Source organism: Nyctibius grandis, chromosome 4 (genome assembly GCF_013368605.1).
Source record: "Nyctibius grandis isolate bNycGra1 chromosome 4, bNycGra1.pri, whole genome shotgun sequence".
In the NCBI taxonomy this organism is placed as follows: domain Eukaryota; kingdom Metazoa; phylum Chordata; class Aves; order Nyctibiiformes; family Nyctibiidae; genus Nyctibius; species Nyctibius grandis.
In genome coordinates, this window is record NC_090661.1 from 12443041 (window position 1) to 12470098 (window position 27058).

Consider the following 27058-nt stretch of genomic DNA (forward strand, 5'->3'; position numbering starts at 1 on the left):
TCTTTGGAAACAATTCAGACTTTTTCCCTATGTGTTATGCCCTTTGGCAGGTGTGTTATTGCAGCTACTCTGTTTTCACCCAGAACCCAAGAATAAGGAAGATTGTTTTCAAAATATCCTATGATGTCTGTTTTCACCTAAGTATTTCTTTGGGCTTTATTATATTTTTAAATAGAAAGCAGGATAGAATTAGGCAGTTCTCTGGATAGTGTTTAAAATTCATGCACTAATCAAATCTCCTTGTTGACTGACTTCTGACTTGTAACCCACACTTGGGAAAAACTCTGCTCTTTGGCTGTCATGGTCAGCTCAGTCTCAAGCCCCCACCCTGCACAAGTTGTGATAACTCCCACCATTGCAAGATCCTTTGAACTGTGGTGTAGAAAGAGTGGAGATAAAGGGTTTGGTTATAGGGTCTTCTGAATCCTAAATTCAGTTTCTCTAGCATGCTGCATGGCACAGGAAAGCTGCCCTAAGTGTGTGGCTCATAGTTTCTGTTGCTGGTACAGACTCTCATTGTTCTTACTCATTTGTTTAATTACAGCAATATGACTGTTCCGTGTTGAAGCTGTTTTATATTTACTTCATTAATATGTTCATTTTAGTGGCAGCAGGAATTGCATATGCAGCCTCTCTATGCTAAAAGATTCCTGTAAGAGTGTCCTTATGTAGAAAATATAAAATTAATGTTTTGATTGCATGCTATCTAGTATTTTTTTTATTTGAAGATGTCATGTATACAATAAATGTACGCCAGGACTGAATTAATTAAATGAATAACAGGCTGTATCACAAGAATCTAAAGAAAGAAGCTGCTTGGCAGGGTGAAAGCAACAAAGCATTTAATCAGAATCAGTAGAGCTTTCTGGATGTCTTTGTTTTGTAATTATTTTAAGCAGATCAGCAGACTTGATGAACAAATGAAGGTGGCAGTATTAACAATTCTTTAAAATGAGTGTTGTGCAACCATTCAGTTCTTTTATCTGGCCCTTTTTCTGATAACTAGCGTAGCTTCTTCTGACTTGCTCTTTATTGTCAAAGAGGGAAAATTGAGCTAGACTCTACCTCAGAAATAGCTGCTCAAAGACTTTTTTTCTAGCTGGTATGCAGGGAGAAGCTCCTGTACAGTTCTTAGTCTTGCGTAATTTTTAGAGTTGCAGCACTGCAGTCACTTTCTAAAAACTAAAACCAAATAGAGAATTGACAGCATATACAAAAGTCTGTGATTCAGTTTTAAAAAGTTTCATTTGCAAAGTGTCCCTGGAATTTTTTTTGATCAAATTTGCCATTTCTAATTCAGGACAACTTAAGCCACACAGTACTGTTCTGTACTAGACAGAACTTTGTTACATGAATGGAAACTTCTCATGGCAGGGTATGGGTTACAAAGAATAATGATTGATGTATTGAAGAGAAAAAAAATCTGGGGTTAGAAGCATACTCACAAAGAAACAAACTACTCAGCAGGGAAAACTGAATTGTTACAATCATGTACATTTTTTCTTGAGAATTTGCATTAGAAATTTGCAAACAATCCATCTGGATATGTGTTGCTTCTGTTGCTGTAAGTTACCTGAGAGGACGTATGTGATTGGCAGGCATAGCTTGAATTTACAGTGTATGTGTTATGAGGTTTCAATACAGGTCTACCTTATTTCATGACTACACATGAAGGTTTGACAGGAAATATGTTACTACTTAGCATGGTTACGTGCACCTAGTAATAATGATAGCAACCATGAATTGCACTCCCCCGTGGTTCAGGTTGTAAACAGAACTTTCAAATGGCAGTCAAAAAGGGAAGGGAATGGAGCGAGAGGTGTGTGTCTGTGGTGGCAGGGTTTTAAGTCTAAATTTAAAGATGACCCTTTAAAAAGGTTGTCTTCCTCTTTTGTTGAGAATTCAAAATTTAATCTTTTTCACTTACGGTAAATCCATTTCTCAGTTGAAACTTGTAATTGTTTATATATTAAGGTGGAGTTAATAAGCAATTGAAACTGCAAGTTGTATAACCTAACCATTTTTCTTATTACTGTGCTGGTAAGACCTTCCCCCTCCCCGCAAAGAGGAATATGGAAGGCAGGAAATCAGATTTTTCTCTGGGTAATTCGGGAAAGAGCTAAAATTAGACCTTCAGAACTCCCTCTTTTTATTCCTTCTCAAAGCTGAGCAAAACCTGGTAGATAGTGTTTTGCGCGTTACTGAATTGGAGAATGTTTTACTTCAATCTAGTTTCTGTAACTTTTTTTTTCTCTGTGTAATCTTGTAGAGAAGTGGTATCCATTGATATGGATAGTTTCATGCAGATACTTCCAAAGCAATGCTGTCCTGCACAAGTTGGAAACTCCACGTAGTATCTCTGAGTTTGTAAGTCCTAATTTTCATCAGACCAAGACACAGATGCAGCTGTCTTCTGCTCACAGGTTGAGCAGCAAGAAAAGTTATATGGGGAAGAGCAGGGAGGAGCATGAAAATGAGAGCCAGAGAGATTTCCTGCATACACTACAAATCTACAGTGTAATACAGCTTGCGTTCAGTATTTGGTGACTCAGTAAGATATCACTCAATAAAATGATGTATAGTTGTTCGTTCAAAGATAGGATACTTGGAGTGTATGCATTAGCTGTTCTAAAATGCTTGTAATTAGGAAGTCCAAGTTACAGACTCATAGGCCAGCATCATTTAAGGTGGTAGAAATAATGTTAGAACTGGCAGTCTGTCAGGCCTTATGGTTCCGTACACTGCAAATTGTGTTAGATGGCCATCAGAGGAGTGGTGTGAGCTTCAATGCAGCTGTGAAAAGGGGCTGGTTTTAACCACATGTTCCAACTAAATGTGATGTGTTTCAACTCTTTGGTCATCTTGAGCAGGTTTTTAGTTTCCTTTATGCATGCAATACAGTCCATCAAGTTCAGTTTACTGAAGATATGTGAGAGGGAGGGGTTGGAGAATATCTGCCTCTTAGGTGAGATTTAATTGGGTCAGTACCGAGTCAGCACCTCACAGCATGAGATGCTGTGAGCTGAGCTCTGCCCGCTGCAGGAATGGCTGGGCCAAGCCAGCAGCCTTGGTAGCAGCAGCATTTGATGTCCTAGACGTCCCTCAGCCAAGGAGACTGCCTCAGAGGTTATGCCTAGCTGTTGACTTCCCTTTTGATAAGCAAGCTTACTCTAAGAACTTAAGTCTTTATGCATGTCTTTTTAAATTACATGGTAACAAGTAAGGAGAGAGCGAGGGCTGTGATGAGGCTGACGGCCTACATAGTGTAACAGTGGGAATAGCTTGGTTTTGCCACAGTTCAGAGGGATAAAATCTTTTCAAGTCACTGATTGCTGTAGCATCTTTGCTCCTTTTCCACCCTGTGGTGGAGTCTTAGGGGGTTGATGAAGTGTGAAAGAAGGGAGAGGAAGGAAGGGGCATTACCAAAGCCAGATGGTGGTTGCTGGTCTTGAAAAACCTATTACCCAGCATGGCGGGAGCCAGCGGGTGGGCGAGCTGGGCCTCAGGAGGAGGAGCGGCTTTAAGAGTTATTCAGTTACCCACGTAAGTTATTAAAACTCTGCTATAGTCCCATGTTTTCTTCAGTGCACCAGTTTAAGAACATCTGTCTGTGGTTTACTCTTTGCTTCCCTCCTGTTTTGGGGGATCGCTATGAGCTAATTAAGCTGCTTGTGTGGACGTGGGCTAAACTGCGTTAGTGGAACAGTTGTCTTTGTTAACCCCTTCTTCATTCTCTATCCAAATCGTTTCACTGATCCTATTTTGAGTGGGATGCCACGAATAGTGTTTTTTCCGATGACAAAGAAATCCTGAGATTCTCTGCTTCACTGCCACTCCTCTGCTGGTTGCAGCACCAGGTCTTATTCTGAACTGGTGTCTGTGGATTTGTACAGTGCCTCATGAAATGATGTTTCACTATGCTTTGGTGACATTGTTTACATTGCAAAATACAATTAGTGTTTTGAAGGTTTGATGTTGAGAAGTATGTTGGCCTGAAACTTCCTGAAGTATTCCTGTTTTTCTTCCTTTTTCATCGAAGTTTTTGTTTAAGGATTTTATATGTATGTTGTACGACAGTTCCTTACAAATAATCTTATAGTTGTACCTATTCGATTACTGTTTCTGCTTTAAATCCAAATGAGTTGCAAGTTTGTAGTCTGTGAGGAGGTTTGCATCTTCTTTTTTGTAGAGCTTTTCCTTTGCTGTGATGAACAGCTGAGCAGTAATGTGTATGTGAGGATCATCAAACATGTTTGAAAGGCCTCCTTAGTCTTCAGCAGGCAATACTGTGTTCCATTTAAAAAAAAAAAAAAAAAAGGTCCCTTTTACATGGAACTTGCGCAAAAGAAAGGAATTATTTACAGAGAAATCTTGTTTGAAGACCTCTTTATTGTAACTCGGCTCAGTAAGGAAAGTACTTTCTAGCCATCACTTCTGCTAGAGGAGAGGAACCTTATGAAAAGCGTGATTTGATGATAGCAGTCCTTTGATAGTTGTTAAGTGTGGAAACTTGTACTCACTCTGAAACTTGTGGGATACATAATATTTTTATCAGTTTATCTTCTCTTACGTCTTCATTTTCTCAGTTCTAGGAAAAAACTTTGTCCATTTTTGCTGATGAGTTTGTCTCCTGCATTTGTTAAATGTGCTCCTGTCTTCAGTGTTTTTATCAAAATCATTTCAATTAGTACTGAATTAATCAGTTTTTAATTCACACAGAGACAGATCTTGAAACCATGAGTTATTTTTGCCTGCTGGAGATGTACTGCAATTGGTATTTTGCTGGAGCAGGGGGCTTGTGTTTGAGGCTTCTAACTGATCATAAATTTAGAAATTAGGGTTAATTGCTTTTTAACTCTGCATATAAGCAAATATTGTTTATGGACTTTTTTTCCTGTCTGTTGATGTCTATTTAGTGACAACCACTAGCTGCTTAGTGGGAGAAGTGAAAGGGGAGCCTAGGCAATGGACTTGCTGGTGCTCAGGTTCTCATTAGTTGCAATGGCAAGAAAACAGGGTGGCCTGTGTCCTAGAGTTGCAGAGATCACATTTCTGTTCCTGGGTTGGACTTTCCAGATGTTGTTGGTGAACCATCACGTGAGATTCCCTGCCCTGTCAGTATCTGTAGAAGTCAGCATTGCCCGATCTGAAGGTCCAGTGGTTTGCTGTATTACAAGCATGGAAGTTCCTACAAAAGGAGATAGATAAAGGTGGAAGACTGTACTGCCGTGAAAGAGAAAGTGAGCATCACACTCACGCAGAAATCAACACGACAAATACGATGTCAGAGTAGTATGGCTCTAGGAAAGAAGTGTAATATGGAGGCACTTTGGCAAGAGCAGTGTCTGTGCAACAGCTGAATCGTTTGATGAATTACAGGAAGGCATGTAAATGTTGCCTTGTGTTTCTGTCTGGATCAGGACTCAATGGGTTTCCAGAAATCAATTTCAGTACTTCCATTAAATTATACACAGACTTCATGTCTAAAGTGTGTGTTGGAGAGAATGTCTCTTGGGAGGAGATGGGGCAAGGCTTCTTAAAATATATAAGCATCCATTTGGTGGTGTTTTGTTTTGTTTTTTTTTTATCAGAAGGGAAGAGCAGCGTCATGTATTTTGCAATATTAATCGTCTTAATGAAAAGATCTTCAAGTGACAGGTTTTCTTTTTATTTCCAAAATATACATGACCTTGCACATAGGTGAACCCAGTTATTGTGGTGTGTGGTTTCCAAGTTCAGGAGAAAATTTGGCCTTCAGGTATTTTCTCCCTTATATGTATGTGGAATAAAAAAAAAAAAAAAGGAACAAAAAAGCGTAGTAAACATCTGACATTTTTCCTCAATTATGTAAAAGTTGACATTACATCATCTGCACAGATGTAAATATAGAAAATAGTTAGTGTGTTAAATCTCCTGACTTATTTTTAAAACTGCTTTTACAGAGGACTGTCTTTACTTGAGTGTATGTTTGTGTCAGTAAATAGAGATGTGGCATTATGTCCATTTTTCTTTCTCTTTCTGGGAGAGTGGAAGTTTCTTTAAATGCTTATTTTCATCTTTTAAGATTGTTTTTAGCTCTTGCAGAAATGCTGTTATGTTTTCTGTCATTGACTATGTTCTTTCCCAAGATGGTTATATTTCAGTGAAGTTGTGTTCTGTTTTTTCCTTACTATCCCTCTCTATACATGTTTCAGATTTTCTCAAGTATGCATTTTTTTCTCTGAACAAAGTAATAAATACTTATAGCTGAGTGGTTTTGTATGAAAATCAGCTGATCTGTTGATTTTTCAGGCAAACAGGGAAAACAATCCCTCCTTTAATTTCAGTGCTAAAAACCAGAGGATTAGTGAAATAGATGTGAATATTTTGGGTATTGTGAGACCTGTCCTAGGTCCTGATTCGGGGTAGGTTCCCTGTTCGAGGTAATAGTGAAGACTTAGTTTAAACAAAATCCAGAGTTACGTGACTTCTCAATTATCAAAGGACTTCTTAAGCATTCAGTGGAAATGAAGTTTTGTTTGGTGTGATGTGTTTGTTAGGTTCTTTATTGTCTGTAGGCAGTGTTATGACTACCTCTGTGTATGGCTACTCTGTGGAAGTAAATGTAGGAAATAAAGATTCTAAGTTGGCTTAGAAATTGAACTTTAGATATTACTGTAAAAGTACAGAACAAACCCAACCAATTCTGAAATCAATTTCTAATGCCATGTAATTGCTGCGTGTAAGAAAACAAGTGAGGAGTTGAAGCATGTTTTCTTTTTTGCAGGTGTTGCTGAAATAGTTCAATTTATTTAAAGCATATGATTTCATGCAATTGTGCCTAATTGTTAGTGCAGCTGTCAACAGCTGCATGCTCATTTAGCTAATTGCATTCTAGTAAGATAGCTAAGCTTATTTTAAGATATGCGGTTGTGTGCTTTTTTTTAAAGCAACTACACACATTCAGAAGATGTACTGCAGAAAGTTCTGTGCTATCACAATGAACAGTCATTGCTCTGGAGGAAATTTGAGAGCTTATAAACAAGACTATCAGCCAGTCTAGTGTATGGGAAAAGTTGGACCATGCCACTTATATTCATACAGTTTTAAAGGCCTTGAAATGGTCTAGTCCTTGGGGTTAGTTTCTTCATCTGCTCTTCGGGAGTATTTTATAGTTTAGCATGTAAAGCTTTCATTTAAACAGCAACTAGTTCCCATTGCTGCATCAGTATTCTCATTGTGTATACAGGAACTATGAATTTCTATTACAAACTCATCATCTTCTTCAAGAAATATGTACCTGAAATGGGAAATTTGTATAAAGTTGTATATGTATAAAAAGCATATTAGGAGAGTAGACTTATCTGTTATGCATGCTAATTCTGTATAGAATACTTTTATGATTTTTACTGGTATGTGCTAGCTATATAATTACAGTCAACAGTATGAAATTTATAATGCAGTGTTGTTTTTATTTGTTATATAGCTTTATGCCAGTATATTCAGGCCTCTAAAACCCAAGATGGTGCCAGCCGTTTCATTTCAAGTGCAACAGAAGGTAAAGGAAAAAGTGTGGGGAAAAAACACGCACAATTCTTTGTTCATCTGATACCCTATCTTCATGGGCATTTATGTGGTTCTTGATCTTTTAACCTTCTAGACTCTTTCTTCACAGCTAACTTCTTGTAATAGATGGTGGATACCCTTTTTTCCTAAGTCTTTAAGAAGAAATTAAGTGATGCCACTTGTATGTCTATCTTAAACTTGCATCATCTTTGCATCTTGTCTATTTGTGCTTTTCTTCAGTAACAAAATTCCACCGAGACTGAAGCTTTAGCTATGCTTTAACAAGAATCTGGAATATCTGAACAGTAGCTTAGAGAATTGCTGTCACGACCACAGTCTCAAGATAGTCGCGCTTAAGGAAGAGCCCAGATACTTAACAACATAGAAATGTTACAGTGCTAATCCTTGCTAATATCTGCAGTCTGATTATATGCTAACTGTGTCTTGCATTTTCTGTTTCTCTTAAAAGGAGTGTGTGCTTAATTCACTTACCCTCGCATCTACCTGCTGATGTCCTGCTTTTTGGCCTTGTATGAGCTTAAAAAGAGAATGAAGTATTTACTTCTGTATTTGTCTTTCACCTGCAGGGGAAAACTTTGAACAGACTCCTTTAAGACGCACTTTTAAATCCAAAGTTCTTGCTCGCTATCCTGAGAATGTTGAATGGAACCCTTTTGACCAGGATGCAGTGGGAATGGTCAGTATCACTTCATGGCTTTTGTTTTTAAGACAAAAAGCTACCTTAAAAATTGAAGGCATTAATCTGTGTTTTCTTTGACAAAAAAAGTGTGAAGTCTATTATAGATTTGAAATAATCAGGACTTTCTCTAAATTGTGCAGGCTCAAAAGGCCTTTTCATTTAATTGGGATATTTTTTAAAGGAAATTAAGTTAAAACTTGTAAGTGATAAGTCCCTAGGAGAGTTTTTTTTTTCTTTTACAACTTTTTTTTGTTACATTCTAGAGAATTGGTAGAGAAATAAATTAGTCTGCAATTAATGAATCTTCTTTGTGCATGATTTTTCGGTTTACTAGAGTGTGGTATGGTTTCTTAATTTAGATAACGTGCAGTACTTTCTCTGTCAAGTTTCTGGTCTTGGTGACCAAAATACTTTCCTTTGTCTGAGCTTGAATTCTGTTATTTTATTCATGTTGAAGTTGGTAACAAAATGGTTATGAGTTTCAATAGAAACTGCATGCAGCCCTTTTAATATGTTCCTTTAGTTTTTCTGATTTAGATGCATATTACTGTATTGTACAGAGATGTAACACTTACTAGAATTTAACGTGAAATGCAATGGCAGTCTGTGGATTCTAAATCCTATTTTCACTAATGCTTCTGGAGGCAGGGGGAGAGAAAAGTGTGTTTTAATTGATATTATCTCCCCTCCCCCCTTTTTTATAGCTGTGTATGCCTAAAGGGCTTGCTTTCAAGACACAAGCAGATTCCAGAGAACCTCAGTTCCACTCTTTTATTATTACTCGTGAAGATGGCTCACGTACATTTGGATTTTCTCTCACGTTTTTTGAGGAAGTTACTAGCAAACAGATCTGCAGTGCAATGCAGACATTGTATCATATGCACAATGCTGAATATGACATTCTTCATACTCCACCCACAAATGACAAAGATAGCTGCAGCAGCGCTGGAGACTGCAATGGCACTTCTGTTTCAAAGTTACAACGTTTTAACTCCTATGACATCAGCCGAGACACACTCTATGTCTCAAAGTGCATTTGTCTAATTACTCCAATGTCTTTTATGAAAGCTTGTAGGAAAGTACTGGAACAACTTCACCAAGCAGTGACTTCACCTCAGCCACCACCTCTACCTTTAGAAAGCTACATCTACAATATTCTCTATGAGGTTCCTCTTCCTCCAGCAGGAAGGTCATTAAAATTTTCAGGTGTTTATGGACCAATTGTCTGCCAGAGGCCAAGCACCAGTGAACTACCATTATTTGATTTTCCAGTTAAAGAAGTCTTTGAATTGCTTGGCGTAGAAAATGTGGTTCAACTCTTTACCTGTGCCCTCTTGGAGTTTCAGATACTGCTTTATTCACAGCGTGAGTACTTGGTTTTTGTTTTATTATCTTGTAGTTGTACTGGCACAAGGTCATTTTTTTTCTTGAATTTTAAAAAACACACAACAGAATAGCTGCATTAAAGTGGCATTAGCATGCTAACGAATCCAGGCTGATCTATGTGCAGGTTTTAAGGTAGAGAAAAGAACTGGAGTTGCAAAGAGAGCATTGCATTGGCTCCTGTTTTTAGACACCTAAATTTAAAACTTTGGGCTTTCGCATAATCTCTTGTATTCATGGACTGACCGTCGCCTTTATTGTTGTCTCTGGAAATGTGCTGTGGGATAGAGTAGTATGCCTTCTCCCATGTTCCTCTCCAGCCGCTTAGCTGAATTCCCTCCTATCTCTGACAAACTATCCATGGGTTTTGAGAAGATACATAGATAATTATGTGGTTCTGAAGGATTAATGATGCAAATATAATTTTCTCTTTGAGTGCCCAAAGTCACATTTCAGTTGTTACTTTGAAATAAAATTACCTGAAAAAAGTTTTATTTGACTGAATTTAAATCCCAAATCTCTGTTAAGGCCTTGAAACAGTTATTGATGAAGTCGTGTAGATGAAGCTTGCTTTGAAGAGGATAGGCAGCAACTAAGCTGAAATAGCATCTGTTTATCAATTAATAAGTAATGTGGTAGTGATATCCATTTTCTGTGTTGATATTTGTGAATACTGGGCTTCTTACTTTGCATCCTGTTACTGTAACAGAGTATGTAGAGTTACGCCAAAAGATAATTTTTCTACTTTTTTTTTTTTTTGTCCCAAGCTGGCTAACGTTAGTCCAGACCCACTCATTCATAATGGTGTGGTTTAAAGTAGACAGACTGTTTGAACACTGTTTTATAGTAATGGTAAAGAAGCCTAGAAGACCCCAAGACAAATCCAGGGATAGTCCATAGTGTTACTGTTATCTGTTTTTGATATTTTCTTCCGTTGAGCTGTCACTGAAATATGTAGAATACAAATGGTAACTATTTATAAAATATTACCTGCAGTTATTAGCAACATTCTCCAAGCATGAAACACAGATGTTTGTGTGTTGAGATGTGTGCATAGGCTAAAATCAAAGATGGATTTTGTGTGTATAGTCAAGGTGATTAAAAGTGTATAATGGCAGCAGGGTGTTATGTCACAGTTGTTGCATTGTATAAACACTGTTAACTACCAGAGAAAAACTATACAGTAATTCAAACACAGTCAGAAAACCTTACTGTACTTGATAGTGGTTACTCTCTTGGATTTAAAAAGCAAATTCAGGCCATTGCATTAGAAATACTCTTTTCTCCTGGGCTGGAACTCGGCTCGCTTCTGGACTACTCTTTTGCATTCTGGCTTCTCTTTCCAAGTCATATTAATAGGTTTAGCATTTTTTCCTGGGCACTTCCCAAATGTCTGATCAGTGGCTAATTAAAGAAGCTTAAAATAGCTCTGGAACACTTGAGTTTTTTTGTTTGCACGCCCAGACATATGGAATTCAAAGGGACCGTGCAGCTGAAGGCCTGTGGGCCTGGATCTTTATGACAGTTTCTGTCCACTCTTCCCCTGCCTCACCCCAAGCTTTGGCTGAGTTGGGCTGTGTTGCACCTTATGGAGGTGTCTTGTCTCTCTCTATTTAGTTCTCGCATACAGTTTCCGGCTGAAAAGAATTCTTTCAGTAGAAAAAGAATTTTAGTTATTTGTTTGCTGACTTTTGGCCCTCAGTTTTGGTGAACTAGCTGTGGCAGTGCCTTCTCAGTAATAGGAACCATAGTTCTTTGAAACATAGCTCCTCTTAAGTATTTCTGAGGGATCTAATCTCTGGCACTCTTTTTTTATCTGCTGTTTTTTCTTAAAAAAGCCTTTGGTGCAGTTTGCTAATACTTACTCAGAATACTTTCAAAGCTTCTAGTGAGTTAATAACAGAAGTAACTGCTTACTGCTGGGATAGCCAGGAGCCAAGTTGAAGACTTCTTTTCTAAAATGCTTTTACTACACATGTACTTTATTTTCGTATTACTTGAAATGGGAGTGTGAAGTATTTTGAAGTTCTAGAAAGTCAACTTTTTCTTCCTGTAACTTCTGTTTTTGTCTTTTCTAACCATGATATTCTGTTTTTTTCTACATGGCAGTGAATTAGAAGATTGTTTTAGTAAAGTGATTGCTTGCTTTGCTTAAAAGGATGATATCAGTAGGAAAATGGAACTTCTGAGGTTCTGATTGTCGATACCTTTACTTACAGGTTTCCTCTTTTTCCTTTGTTTTAGTTTGCTTAGGTTTTTTGTGGGGTTTTGTTGGGTTTTTTGTTTGTTTTTTAAACTGCAATATGCTCCTAATACATTCTTATCTATCTTCTGTATGGTTGAGTAACATCCATTTTTTGCTGTTTGTAAAACAGGGATTATTAAATGTAGATACAGGTGATGGTGCACTCAGTTCTAAGTGGAATCAGAAATTGTTTGAACTTTTGTAAGGGCTTGCTCACGTTCTTGCACATGCAGTAGTGTGAGGTCTAGGTTGTCCTTCAGAATATAAATCTTAAATTTTTTTAATGTCCTTTGGGTTTGTTAAATCTCTTGGTGCTCAAACCTGTGACAGCTGAGGTGGCTGGGATAACTTCTTGTTCTCCTAGGTCAGATGAGATTGTGATACTCATTGGGTGGATTTAGATTTAGAATAGCACGTGTCAGGATCAGAGTGTTTGGTTGTAAGATTTACTTTTAAAAAAAAAAACAACCCAAAACTCTTGGAGGACTTTGCTGCCAGATGGAATCATTTTTGAAACAAATTATTTATCATCTTAAGTTGCAGTCAGTCCTTGGAATAAGAGTAACTTCAGTTGGCAGTGAATGTGTTTTGCTTTAAGATTCCTTTGACGTGTTTCTGACTTCATGCTTCTGGTAAGTCGTCTTTTGTCCCACTATATTGGCACAGCCTGTATGTTTTGGATCAGTGTAAGACAAATGCAGGGAATGAATTCCTTGATTTGATTGTCCTGTTGAGAGAGTTGTCTCCTATTTGGGAAGTGTTAGAGGAATGCAGGTGACTGTAAGAAAGTGAAGCATCTGTAGCTGCTCCTAGTGCTGAGCCAGTGCCTAGGTGCTCTGGCAAAGAGACAGCGGTGCTGAAGGAGGCCTTCAGTAGTGCCCTCACCAGATTGTTCTGCAGGAGCTGATTTTTGCATTCCTGCAATTTATGTTGCTCTTGTATCTGTGAAACAGACTTATTCCTTATCTCTGTAGAGCACCTAGAGCTCTTCTGAAAAGTGTGCACTGAGTTAAGACAGCTGTGAAATCTGCTTGGAGGAGATTTTCTGAACAGTGAAAAACAATAAAAGGGGAAATACAATGCACCACTGCCACAGACTATGATCTTGAACAGTTTCTATTGTCTGGGTATTTGCTGTCTATTGCCATTTTTAACTACAAATAAAGGTGTGGGTTTTTTTTCTGCTTTGCTTTGCTTTTGAATCACTTCTCCCCATATTTCTTTCACTTGCTTAAAGTATTATGTTCACTCTGGAGGTCTAAAGTATTAGTTTTATTTCTTTGCAGTATTAGTCTCGTGTTGCCCAACTCTAATGTCTTACGTAGGACATTTTCTTCTTATGCCTCCAGTGATTTAGGAAACTTGCTGGTTGGTGCAGGCATCTTTAATCAGCCTGTCAGACACAGAAGTGAACACAAATAAGAAGTACTTTGACCCACTGCTTCTACTGACCACAATTCTCTCTTACAGCAATTACAGGTTTTTTTAAAGTAAAAGGCCCAGTTAAAGACACATACGTTTTCTCTAAGAAGTCTGACGTACTGAATACCTGTGCTCAGAAAAATTTGTTGAAAAATGTTTCTTTTACACCATACTTTCTGCTGTGAACAGGCACACTTAAAGGGAACTCTCCAGGCAATGCTTTGTTCTGGTGGCTCAACTGCATTGCATGCTACCTGTCCATAGGGACTGCATATATAATATTTTCCCCTTCAGATTAAAGAGAAGCTTAATCCTGGCAAGTAGTCCATCTTTCTGGTTTATCCATGTACTTTCTGAACATCTCCAAACTCGTCTGTAGTAATAGTCCTCCACTCTATGGGCAACGCTCTGCCTTGAAGCAGCAATATGGGAGTTGCATGTGGAATGGAAATTACTTGACAAATACAACAAATACAATTCATTGTGATCCATTAAGTAGGAAGATTAGAAGGAAAAAATATTCCAGAAAGTGATCATGTAATGGTTTTAAATTTGGCCAAATCAGATAATTTCTGTAGGCACTTGATAGACTTCTCTCTGGTAGAATGTGAAAATGGAGAGGTGGAATCATGGTTCTTACAGCTGCCGCCTTCTTCCCATCCTTCTTCTCTCTTTCCAGACCCAAGACCCCTCAATTCTTCTTTTTTTCTGGATTTACTTGCTTTTTACAGACCAACAAAAATGTCTAGGTATACTAGATATAGATAAATACTAGTGTAGATAACTTCTCATACATGCTTTAAGGGATAATGTATTTTACCTACAGTAATTGGTTAGAAGAACAAATCAGCCTTTTTCTGTGTTGTTAAGCAGCTATGTTAAAAAGTAGCGTATTTTCTTTTCCCTACACAGTGATCAGTTAAGTACTTTCCAAACTAATAGTGCACTAACGGTATGTCACTTTTTCCCTACCAGTGCTCTTGTACAATACAAGGCCAAAAGACTCTGTGTCATTTGCACCAGAATAAGCATATTCTGATTTCAAAAACAAGAGCAAGACACTACCGAAGCGCTTTCTCCCTCTTTTAATTTTTTTGTTATTATTATTTTTAAATTGTATGTAATGTTTTGGTACTAGAAGTGTGCTGTTTGCTTCTTTTTTTAAAACCAAAGAAACTCCATACCCTCTCCAGGTAGGTTATAACTTAAGAAAACATTTAAGTTATTTTGGTTTATGTTTCCAGGCTTCTTGCGTTTGTGCATGCCTTTTGCCAACAGCTCCTGACATGCATAAAGCCTGCAGAATGTAGTCGCTGTTACTTGCAGGCCATGACTGTGCAGGCCAAATGGCTGGGAATGGCTTGAGCCATGTGGATATCCAGGATTAGAGAGCCGCATTTGCAGAAAACTCGGTTGCAGGAGGTAGCTGCTGAGTGGATAGGAATTCTGAATTATTGTTACTTTGTAATTAATTTGAAAGCCTAATACTAAAGTTAGCTTAATGACAGAGAGAGAAGTTGTATTTAAATTACCCAGCAGGATTAGACAGGGGAGTTTTGTATAGTAGGAAAACACTGTTTCTATTCTGAGACTTGTTCTTTCAAATAAATAGACTGAATATGAACCAGCTAGAATGTTTGTGTATCTATGGCTGCATTTAAAATTCCTTTTAAAGCTGAAGAAAATAGGGTATGGAATGGATTCTTCTTCCCAAAGCTTATCATTAATTAATCACTTCTTCGCAGTCAGGCTGTGATTAAAGCTGCAAACCAGTAAGTAACTGTGTAGGCAGAAACTGGTGTCCAGTCAGAATAGGGGAGTGCTGCTGGTGGTGTTCATTGATTGTTCCCTAATGTGTTTCAGTCCAAGTAAGCTTTTGGCAAAAACGTAAAACTGTTTAAGCTATTCTGGCTTGTTTAGATTGAAGGCTCCTTCAGTCACAGTACATCTACTGCGAGGCAGTGGACAAGTAGCTCTGTGCAGCAGAGCTTGATCTGAAAAGAAAAATCAAAAGCCTAGATTGCAGAATTACAACTGATGTTAGCAAAGCTTGTGCTGAATTCCTCTTGGGTTATGGGACTCTTTGCAGACCCCAAACTCTGCAACTTTGACTTCAAACAAAATTAATCATGAATGCCAGGAATGTAATTTCTTGGCCCTCTGTCTTCTGCCCTCTGAAGTCTGAGTGGAGGATGGGTAAAGGATAGAATTAAAGCCATAACCTTAGGAAGAGCACAGTTAAGCTTAAATTTTCTCCAGAGTGTTTGTTTAGAGCAAATGTTCTTTTTGCAGTTTTTATTTGCACTCTGCAACAGTGTGCAACAGCTTAAGAATCCTCAACACCTGAACCTGTGCATTCAAGTGTCTTTTCAATTTCATAATGTCTGTAGTTTTATGAACATGTTGGGAGAAGACACACATACCCCACACCTCAACACAGAGATGAAGGATACTGATTTTTTTCCCTTCCTCCTATTCCCCTCCCTGCCTTTCCTGGCTGGAATTGGATATTGTTGCAGTATCATTATAGCTTGACTGAAGGTAGAAATTGTCTTAGTCTTGTGAGCTTGTTTTATATTCTTTCTAGCCTGGCAGCTCAAAAGCATTCTGAATGTTTCAGCAGTTGTATAGGACCACACGCTCTCAGTTCATATGATGTTGCCTCCTCCTTTATGGTGCATAGATATCCAAAACCATTAAAGATGATTCTGTAGTCTAAGAGAGGAGGGTGAGGTTTTGGCCCAGTGTACTGCAGTGTTAACTGCTCTAGCCACCAGCTGCTGAACAAAAAGACCTTTGGTATGCATGTTGCATGGGTGCATTTAGCACTGCTGTTAAATTCTGGGAGGAGATGAGTTGTTTTTACGTTGAACTGAGACTTCGGTCATACATTGCAAAGGATAAACAAAGCTGATCCTTTTTATTTTCTACACAGTTGTTTCAGTCACACTGTTGGGTTGGCTACTATACAGCATGTTTTATAGACGTTCAAACACTCTTTTAAAAAATGTTTATCTGAGAGATACCAGATGCCTTGGGTTTCATCCAAGGCTTCCATAGAAAGCCATAAGCAGAGAGAAAAGACATTATTTCCTATGTGTTTCTTAACTGATTACAATACTGCTTCCATACTCAAACTGGTGTTCCTGGTAACCCTGGTATAGGTAGCAGAGGGTGACTTAATGGGTGCTAAGACTCAATTTGCTCATTTCCATATGACTTGTAGAATGACCTACTTTGCGTTAAGCTCTCTTTGTTGTTTCAGCAAAATGTGCTTGGGTGTACAACTCTGGGCTTTCATTAAGATGCTGCTCAGCTAGTAGTGGGTTTTGTGGTTTCTGTTTTAAAACAAGCTCTCATTTCTTTAACTTAGGTTCATTTACTTAAAATGTTTGTGAAAGAAATATTTTTTTTTCCTTGATCTTTTTCAGATTATCAGAGACTGATGACTGTGGCAGAGACCATCACAGCACTAATGTTTCCATTTCAGTGGCAGCATGTGTATGTTCCTATCCTTCCAGCATCCCTCCTTCATTTTCTAGATGCTCCTGTCCCTTACCTCATGGGCTTGCACTCTAATGGGCTGGATGACAGGTCTAAGCTGGAACTTCCTCAAGAGGTGAGAGGAGCTCGTCTTGATTGATTAAATATTGTACATGACTAGGAGGGAAGTGAGAAATGAGCCAAAACACTAGTGCTAACTGTAACAGCCATTGTGAAGTTCTTACTGGCTCTGGTTTGGGATAGCTCTTTATTTTTTGGAGATGCTGGAGAAAATCTGGTGAAATAGATAAATAAACCCCTGCTTTGGAAATTGCATACTCTGATAAAGTGTAATTTTACAGGTATTGATGCAGTGGAGTTACAGAAGGAACATTTTCGTGCTGCAAAACTTAGCCCTGTAGTGCTAGGAAGTGCAAGAAGGTGCAATGTGAATTCACCAGCTGTGGTCAAAAGGCCACACAGCTGCTTCTGCGTGATGCCAAGTGAGCAAAGCTTGACTGGCTTCAGCACTGTGCTGTGCTTGGGCCAGTTCCTGGCCGCGTGGGATTAGGCTGGATTTCTCTGCTCTGGATTTCTGAGTTGGGGTTGGCTTACATGGGCCCAGCCTGTCAGCTGTCTGCACCAAAACGATTTCAAATTTTCTTCTAGAACACATGCTTCAGTCTGCATCAGAATGTCAGTATCTACTTGAGCAAGCTGTTAGTAATTGGAATAGTGCTCAGGAAGTCCTCCCTTGTAATGAGGCTCTGTTAACACTAGCCACTGTATAAAGGAGAAGGAAAAGATCTGTTAAGGTCCTGCCATTCATACACGGGGCTGGGACTACATTCAAACTGCTTAGAGGTTGTTTTTATTTACTTTATCCCACTGTTCACAAATAGTCTTTCTAGGGACATGCCAAGAGAGAGTTTTGAGAGCTGGTTGTAAGAATCAGGGGACCAAGAGTGGTTGAGCACTCTTGGAAAATGTCTGCAGGAACCAGTAACCACCCATGGGGAGTATGTCACGTGTCTGGCATCTGGCTGGCTCATGAGACAGTTCCGTCAGTCATCTGAATGACTTCTCTCATCGAGTGCCATTGAATGGTTTATTTGCTCTTGAATATAGAAAATGCTGAGTGTTACAGTATGGTCTGGCTGTTGTCAAGAAGCTGGACACCTCTGTTGGGTAGCCCTGTGGGAAGTGAGTGCTTGCAGAGTTATTAGCTGTGGAACAACACAGCTCTGGCTCCTGCTAGAGTCTGCTTACTTGTAGGTGTAACTTTGCTGGGGAGGGACTGGGTAAACCATGGGAAACACCCTACTTACAGGCAATGGTAGGGTTCGCTGATCTCTGACATTTTCTCTGGTTGTCTGTTTTCTTCTTTCATCCTTCATGTTACTGGGAAAGCAGAAGTGTGGCAGGCAGAGGGTTTTGTGGTGGTGTTTTTTATTTTCATTATCAAGTAGTGCTGCAACATAGCTTGACACAAAAAAAAACACTCCTTAAGAAAGCTGTGTGAAATTAAAGAAAGCATATTTTTGTGAACCCCCAGTCTGGTCACCATGCCAACATTGCTCTTTTTCTCAAATCCATATGCTGATAGTTTTCATTTGTTTCTTCTGGCAAGTTCAAAGGAAAATTTCTTTTCAAACGGTGTTATTTTTTCTATGAAAATGAAAGTATTTAATCTCTTGATTTTTCTTTTCTTCCTCTCTTTTTTTGCACTGGCATGATTAATGACATATAATGTATATTCTTGCCATGAAAACAGTCTATTGCTTTGGTTTGCTGCATTTTTACAAAATTTTGGATGTACTGATAGGCCTAATTAATATGGTTAGTATACTTTTTAGAGAGGATAGCTGTTGAAGTAAAATGCTTGTGTGGATATGCATGTTAATATGCACCATGGATATTTTCACTATTATAACAAGCTTCTAAAAGACTGTCCTCCTTTTGTAAAGAATTTCCTCATTTTAAAATCACTGTAATACTTCCAACTAAATAAGCATATTTTAATTTCAAATAGATATTTCAATTATTTAAAAGGTAAATGGTTTTGAAGAACTTTATCAGCTTACTTTGGAGGTTCAAAGTAAGGTAGTTGATCTATTTTTAGATGTTAAAAATGAAATCAAAGTAGTATTAAAAAAAACGGCACCTCAATTTACATTTTGTTTTACAGATAGCCTTTTATGAAGGTGAAGAAGTAGATTTTTGATAGTATCTTACAGAGATCAGAATTGTCTGGGAGGGCAGAGAGGGGAGGACACACAGGACTGATAGCAGCAGCAATGTGCCCATGTGATGGAATTTGCTGCAGGACTTAAACTTGTCCTTCTGAAGTTTCAGCTTTTTTCTTTCTTACTCAAAGAGTGAGCTCTTAAAGCTTTGTACACAATGAGTATGACAGTCTGAGAAATCCCCTTGGTAGTCACTGCTGAGTCAGGTTTTTTGTGAACTGTTGAAGTCCTTAGCACTTCAGGCTATGGCATAGAAATGGACTTGAACATGTGCTGGAGACTTCAAAGATGACTAAGAAGTTATCCTATACCAATAGATTTGCTTATCCGAGAGGCAAAGTAGACTGGGAAGAACAGGAGCTCACTATTGTTGAGATTTTCATTGTAGAGGGTTTACTTAAAAAAAACCAAACCCCAAACAAACAAAAAACCACAAAACCCCCCCAGAAAACCCTGCTGTTGCAACAAGAAGTAAATGTACCATTTTAAAATGTAAAGCAGAATTCAAAGTGCATGCTGGTCTCATAAGTGAAACTATTGGTCAGTATTAGTATTTCTGATATTAATAATTTAATCAGTCAGCTTTAATACATTTAGAACTGCAGATTACAGGTTCATCTCAAAACTACTTTGCTTTATGATTAGGCTTTCAGATACCCTTCACTTAAAGAGCCAAAGCAGCTATACAGTTAATTCCTGACAAGGAACATGCATAAAATGTGTTGTTGTAGAACAGTAGAAGAGGGCATATGGATTCTATTATTTGTACTTCAATAAAGACAAGTTTATCATCAGTAACAAAAGGGATATTAATATTTAACATTGCTTATCTCTAAAGTTTGGAATGTATATGGTCCTTTATGAAATCATCAGGGTTATATGAGGAACTTAATTTCCAAGTCCTGCCTTTAGGCTCCTGATTCATAGATATGGTAAGCGTCAGAATTTTCCTGACTTATCACAAAGGATATATAAAGAACTGTTCTATGTTCTAATTTATTGTGACTTCTGCAAAAAAAAAATTTTTTTTTGTCTTGAAACTGCATAAACTGCATCTCTGTTGCTGATCTATTTACATGGGTGCATGAGACAGCTGCTGTTAGAGAAAGCAATGTCTATTTTAGACAAGGGCCAAAGAAGAGAGCTTTGACAGAAAATCTAATTAGTGCTTCTCAGTTGAAGGGCATCGCAGAAGAATGTAATACAGCTATCTGGCATAGCACGGGTGTCTCAGTGTCACTGTAGACTTCTTGATTGTGGTTTTATAATGAAGTTTAAAAAGACTAATTTGTCTTGCTGAAAGTGTTTTAGGCTAATATATGTGAAAATACCTTCTCTCCTAACTCGGTCAGGTTTGATTTAAGTCTTGTGCCCATATGCCCTAAGGCTTGTTTTGGTTTGCTTGTGGTGGCAGTCTCCCGTATTTTGGTCACATCTGGTGCTTTAAGGGAATGCTTTACCATGGGATCACAGAAACCTAGCTGTGTCCTAGAAGTTGATGCTTTGTCAGATAATGATTAAAATCTTCAGCAAAATAACTGCGTTAGTACAAAATTCAAATTTAGACTGTCTCTTGGGTATCTCCCTGATGGAGAATTCATTGAAGTTCACCAATGACTTGAAGACCTGACTCTCTGTGGCCCAGTAAAATTGTGGAAAAGACTTGAGGCTTACTCTAGGGTTGAGTTTCTTGTACATGTCAGTGATACAGTGCACTTAAAGTTAAGCTATTTTTTATATGTATTGCTACTTTGCTGAGGGCTCTTTCTGTATGCATAAGTGTCCTTGTGGTTTCACTGATAGCTGCATCAGAGGCTTATAAGGAACCCAGAAGGCAAAGGGGGGGCATGGGAGAAGCGATGCTAGAATAAGGTGCTGCAGAAATCAAAGGGGAAGGGAAGAACATGTAGCTGTTTCAGATGCTGCTGGCAAAAGTGCGGTTTGTTTATCAGTAAAATTGATCAAAAAAAGTGGTTAAACTAGCTTTCTTGCAGATCATAAACCCAGCAAGTGCTAAAGTAAGATTGTTTTTTTGATGTGTCTTTGAATTTCCTTTTAAAGAAACTTTTGCAGTGCTATAGCAATATATTTTTAAGAAGCAAGTTGCTCTGGGCCATTTCATGCTACTGGATTTGTCTATGCATGTCGCCACTCTGTAATGCAGGGGAATGGTGGAAATTTAAGTTATTTTGAGTGAAAATAAGCAACACTGAGCCTTCCAGCACTGGTTAAATCAAACAAAAGTAGTATCTCATTAAAAAAAGCATGTTTTTAATGGAGTGATCCCAAGGGTCTTGGGCAATAGCTTTTTCTTTTAGAAAAGTTGAAACATTTTAAAAGCTAAAATCCAGTTCTCTGCTAATATAAGACAGACCTATACTCTCAGTATTTTTGTTTCAACCATTAAAAAGATGTTATTCAATGCTAAATCTTTAAATAAACACTGTGGGTTTTTTTTTTTTTGTATGTTGCTTTAGAAGATAAGAACTATCTCTTGAAAAGCCTTTTTTCCTCTTGATGCTAACACTTTTAGACCAGACTGACCAAGATAACTATTTTGAAAGATAATCGCTGCTTTGTGTGCATTCTCGGGCTATCTGCTGGTGTGATAGATCCTTCATAATACTGCAAATTTATTGACAGACTTCAGTTTTATGTTTTCCTGTACTTCAGTGTTAAACAGCCACTTGAGGAGTTAAATTCATGTTTCTGAAAGCTGCAGCTGTAAGTTGTTCTCAGTCACAAATTCTGGGTTGACATGAAGAGCAGTAGTGCTGAGCATAAATGCAAAAGGTCACTGCGTGCTTACAGGAGTAGCACAGGAGCATCCTTTAGATTTTAGGACACAGAATCACAGAATCACAGAATCAACCAGGTTGGAAGAGACCTCAGGGATCATCGAGTCCAAATGTTGCCCTGACACCACCCTGTCAACTAGACCATGGCACTAAGGACCACTGTAAACACACCTTCCACGGGCCAGCTGTGTGTATAAATTTGCATATCTGTGTTTTCTGTGTGTTAAGTGAAGTGTGTGGTTATTTGAAAAGTTGAGACCTAATGCACGAAGGTGATACGTGCGGTAGAAATGCTGTAGAAGAATGGGTTTTAGTTTTTCAATTCTGTATTCAAGCAGAAGCCTTAACTCAGAACCATGTTTCAATCTGACTCTGTAGGAGGGGATGTGAAAACCTGTATGTAACCTATAGTTTGAGCACCTGTGCTGCACAGAGAATTCAAGTAGTGGTGATTGTGCTATCTGAACTGACTGTTCTATAGCATCTATTTGCATACCATGTAATTATGAATTAATGTTTAAAATAAAGCATATTTTCTCTTTAGGATGTCAGTGGTGTGGGGAGCTTACTCATTATTAGTGAATATTAGTTCCTCCTTAGACTTCCTTTTGGCATAACCTAGATCATTTCCTTCTATATTTTTGAACAGAGCTGAAAGGAAAGATACGGGCCTGATGCAGGCATTGCTAGATGTGTGTGAGGGTTTGGCCCTTATTGTACTTGAGGTCAAACTGAAGAATTGCAATTGTCCTCTGGCTCTGGAATTGATGGGTGTAGCCCAGACCCCACTGAGCCAATGCAAAGTTGTGCTGTTGACCTCAGGGGACCAAGCTTTGGCATCAGATACATGAACATTGACTTACTTGCATCCACATTTCTAAGGTTTGTAAGATTCTCACCTGGATACCCCATTATTTGTGGTGATAAAAGCTTATGGGAAAGACAAGTTCTTAAGTTAGGATATGACACCCTTGTTCCTTAGTGTTGTGCCTCAGGAGAATCGTTTCATTGTGTGATGATGTTATGTGTCCTCTTCTGTAACAATCTGCTATTGAAGTGGTGTGTAACTATTTGAGGTTTTCTTTTGGTCAGAAAACTGATACCTCAGCAACAAATAAAAGAATATTTGACTGTTCTACTGGTCTAGAGACCTGAAATACCAAGCAACTAACTTAAGGATACTCTTTCAATTGTATATCTACTTACACATGTTGCTGAGTATCTTGTCTTTATATCATTTTAGTTTTGTATGTGTAAAATGATGATCGATGTATCCATAGGGGCTCACATACAGAGTGCTCAGCTATTCACAGCTCACTCAGCTCTGCTGCCTCCAGAAACAAAATAACTAAAACCTTGTGATCAGAGAACTCCTTTGTTTTTCTACTCTGTGTACTTGCCCAGTTCCTAGCATGTGAAATGCTTTGGATGGCCATGGTTTCATAAAAAGTAAGTGCCATTTCTTTTCTCTTGCTTTAAAAAATAAATTGAAGGTGGAGACTCCTCTATGTTTACTGGTATTCCTTTCTGTTGGATCTGTAGTGTAGCGGCATTGTGAGACTTACTGGTTTGATGTGTGTTACTGGTGGTTTATTTACTTGGGATTCCATTTTTACAGAAAAATGTTGTTTTGGTACCTCTTGAATGGCTTGTGAAGTGAGGTGACTTTGCCATTTCCATTCTCTGGGGAACATGGCCTTTTCAGAAGTGCTTATGCAGTTCTTGAGGATGACCTCAGTCTCCCTAAGTTAAGAGAGGCTAAAGTCATCTACTGAATCTCCTTTGCTTATTCTGCTCTAGGTAGTCCTCTAACTTACGGGTTATTAACCAGGCACTGAGTAAGTGCAGAGAGTCCTCTGAAATACTTTTTACGCTCTTCACAGTATTGCTGCACACTAACATATTTCTTCCTTTTTTTTTTTTAATGCTCTTATATAGGGCAAATTCTGAGAAATGTAATGGTAAGTTGCATGATAAGCAATCATTGTTAGTGGCTTAGAGTGTTTAAACTGTGTATTGCTGTTAAAGAGAAACTCTCCAGAAAGGATATTTAACTGTTGGAAGAATCAGTCAGATGAGCCTAGATACTTATAAGCAATTTTAGCAAGCACTAAATTTGGCTTTTTCTTCATTAGCAAGGAGTTTATTTTCAGTGTGAAGACTAGAATCTCTACGTTGGTAAGGTTAACGTTTGGTTACTTTTTGACCAAGCACTTTTTAGGTACAGCCAAGCTTAACCAAGAGTGATGTTTTCTGCAGAATCTGTGCCAAGGTAAGATAATCCAAAAAAGAAGGAAAGTTGAATGGCATTAATTAAAGAGAGTTTCAGAAGGAAGAAATGCAATTGAACTGCTTGAAGAGTTACTTAATGAGTATGTCTTGACATTTCTTGGACAGCTTGTGACGAATTAAATGTTTTTTGTTCTTCCCTCAACACTGATTGGCAAGCATTGCGCCTAGTTTCAAGGCTGTATTTCTCTCATGCCTTGAGGTGCTTACAGTGTTCCTGGTAAATATTAGCTGACTTGACTTCTAACCGTCAGAGAACCATGTGTATAGTAGAGGTCTTGAAGTTCCTAAATTCAGGTGCTTACTTGAAACATGAGAGTTCTGGTGTAGATTCTGTCCCTTTGTGCTGAGTGTTTCTTTGGACGAGAAGCAAATGCACTCTGCGTGCATCCCTGGCCTACCACTGAACCTGCTTTGCTAGGTGGACACACACACCAGCTGCTGTGTTTGCGCAATGTCTGGGGAAATCTATGCAATGACACCTGCCCTATTTAAAAAAATAAAAACTTTTTCTAGGGTGCACCAGAAGCTGTTTCAAAATCAAGGTCTTAGTTCTATTTATTGACCTTGGATTCTTTTCCAACACCTAATTCAATTTGTGATTTAATTTACAGTAAAGGATCTATACAAGAGCTACTAAACTGTTTTATATGCATTCCTTTGAGCATAAGAAATAAATACCAGTATTAAAATGCTAAAACATCAGGAAATGGAGAACTGGAATTCTTCTACTTACCTTTGTAGCTCTGGGTAATATTGTAGCAGAGCATAAATTATTTTCATGCAAAGTTCTGTGCAAATCTATTGTAATGTGTCCGGTGGAGTTCTGCTTTAAGAATTACAATGTTTTTTTTAAATTTTAATGTTGAAGTTCAAGAAATCAAACACAACAGATATTTGTGTTTTAAGGCGAATTGGCATCCTAACTCTGTCCTGTAGAAATGCCAAAAGAACTAAATCTGTCACAAGTATTAAATGTATGTTTTCACACCAGTTTATTTAAATGAAGGGGTCTCATCAGGCACAGCTTATCCTAGTCTACATGTTATCAGTCCCACAGCAAAATCCTACCAGAACTACTTTGTGCTTACTGATGCTTTACTGCTTGTGTACATTGCTCTGATTTCTGGGATCATCCATCATTCATTCAGTATGAGGTTAATCTCTTCCAATTCTTTCTTTCCTATTAAATTGTGAGAGTGCTTCCATCCTCTGCACTTACTGAATCGTAAGAAATAACTGGAGATCTGTTAGCTCTCATGACTTGATATGTATTTTTCCTGCAAATCTGTAGTGAAACCTGAGTTCAGGTGTGCCTCTTAGAATAATGTGATGAAGCTAGGTTGAAAGCACCCCATAATCTGGATGAAGGGAAATGCTTCTACAGAAAAGCAACATTTCTTCTGCGTACTTAACTTTTCAAGCAGATTTCATACATGAATGGGTTCTTGCTGTGAAGTATGCAATTATTTAATGTTAGGAAACCATTTGTTACACATTTTGCAATGCAGAAGCCAAAAACGGAAACCCCCCCTCACCAAATATAGCATGAGATAAATCCTTGAAAGATGTGTAGCTTCTTTTGATGTTGCTCTGGAAGCCGCATAGGTGGTTTTTCTTTCTTTTTCTTGGTCTTTTTTGATGGTAAATGAGATTGGAACAGGAAAATAGAATTGACATTAGTTCAATTCATTTTTCCCCTTGGAAACAAACTTCTAAACTTGTTCAAGGAGTTGCCTTAGTTCTCAAGTTGCTTACAAAAAAGAGAAGATAACTTTATTGCAGCTTCTGCAATATCAGTACACCTTTTAGACTGGAATTCACCCAATCTCTTAGAGGAGCGGACTGATAATCTGAGCAACAGGCAGTCACCTGCACGTGTATAGAATAGTGTTGCAAATATCCTGTAGTTAAAATCTAACTGTATGTGTATGAAAAAATTCACACATCTGTACCTAATATATGCTACAATCTCTTTTGTACCTAGTAAACAACTTTAGAGTCTTCTTTAGTTACCTCCTTGAAAGACCTGGAAATGTAGGCCTTGTGCTGCTTTCTTCAAAGCCAACCAAGCAGTTCAGTTATGGTCGGGGCAGGTCTGTTTTACAAAATAACCAAACAAGTGCAAATGTATTTGAATCTTTTAATAAGCACAAAACCCAAAGATGAATAAAACGTGACCCATGTGCTTAGCGATATTGTAATGGTATCCTGTTCTAAATTAAATCCCAGGCTAACCTGTGCTTTGTGGATGTAGACAACCATTTCATCGAGCTGCCAGAAGACTTACCCCAGTTCCCAAATAAACTTGAGTTCATTCAGGAAATTTCAGAGATACTAATGGCTTTTGGAATTCCACCTGAGGGAAACCTTCACTGCAGTGAAAGTGCCTCCAAGATGAAGAGCCTCAGAGCATGTGACCTGGTTTCTGATAAAAGAAATGGGAACATAGCAGGATCACCTTTGAATTCCTATGAGCTGCTAAAAGAAAATGAGACTATTGCAAGACTCCAAGCACTTGTTAAAAGAACAGGTGTGAGTCTAGAAAAGGTAAGATATAAAATTATCTGCTTTCTCTCTCAACCTGCAGTAGCAGGTGGTCTGAAGTCATGGTCTGAGGACTCTCTCTGTCTTCAGAAAGAACTTTAAGTTTATATGTTCACAAACCTTGTGAACATCTGTAGAGACAAGGGCAAGCTTTGGGGGAGAGGGGAAGTGGGATTTAACCCCACAACGTCTAGGGAAACCTTGGGCTATCCTCCAAGTGCTTCTTTGCCAAAATGATGTGTTTAAAAATACACCTTGCCTTGTTTATTCTTGGTTTTAAGATTTATTCTAAATTTACACCACTTTCTTATGATTTACATGGCTAAAACTGACATCCAGATAATCCTGAAGTTGGAATCCAGTTTTGGTTTCTATAGGTATCCTTCTTCCTCATTGTGTA

General features: G+C 38.2%; 1 protein-coding gene across 3 annotated transcripts in view; it reads left to right on the plus strand.

The window, feature by feature from the left end:
- DENND5A (DENN domain containing 5A) overlaps nt 1-27058 on the plus strand; it is a 72249-nt gene that overhangs the window by 13388 nt on the left and 31803 nt on the right. For all 3 annotated transcript variants that reach the window (XM_068398369.1, XM_068398370.1, XM_068398372.1), the window contains exons 2-6: nt 7466-7537; nt 8133-8242; nt 8950-9610; nt 16727-16914; nt 26344-26661. In XM_068398369.1, coding sequence (XP_068254470.1) covers nt 7466-7537; nt 8133-8242; nt 8950-9610; nt 16727-16914; nt 26344-26661 — 1349 coding nt within the window. The remainder of the gene's footprint in view (nt 1-7465; nt 7538-8132; nt 8243-8949; nt 9611-16726; nt 16915-26343; nt 26662-27058) is intronic.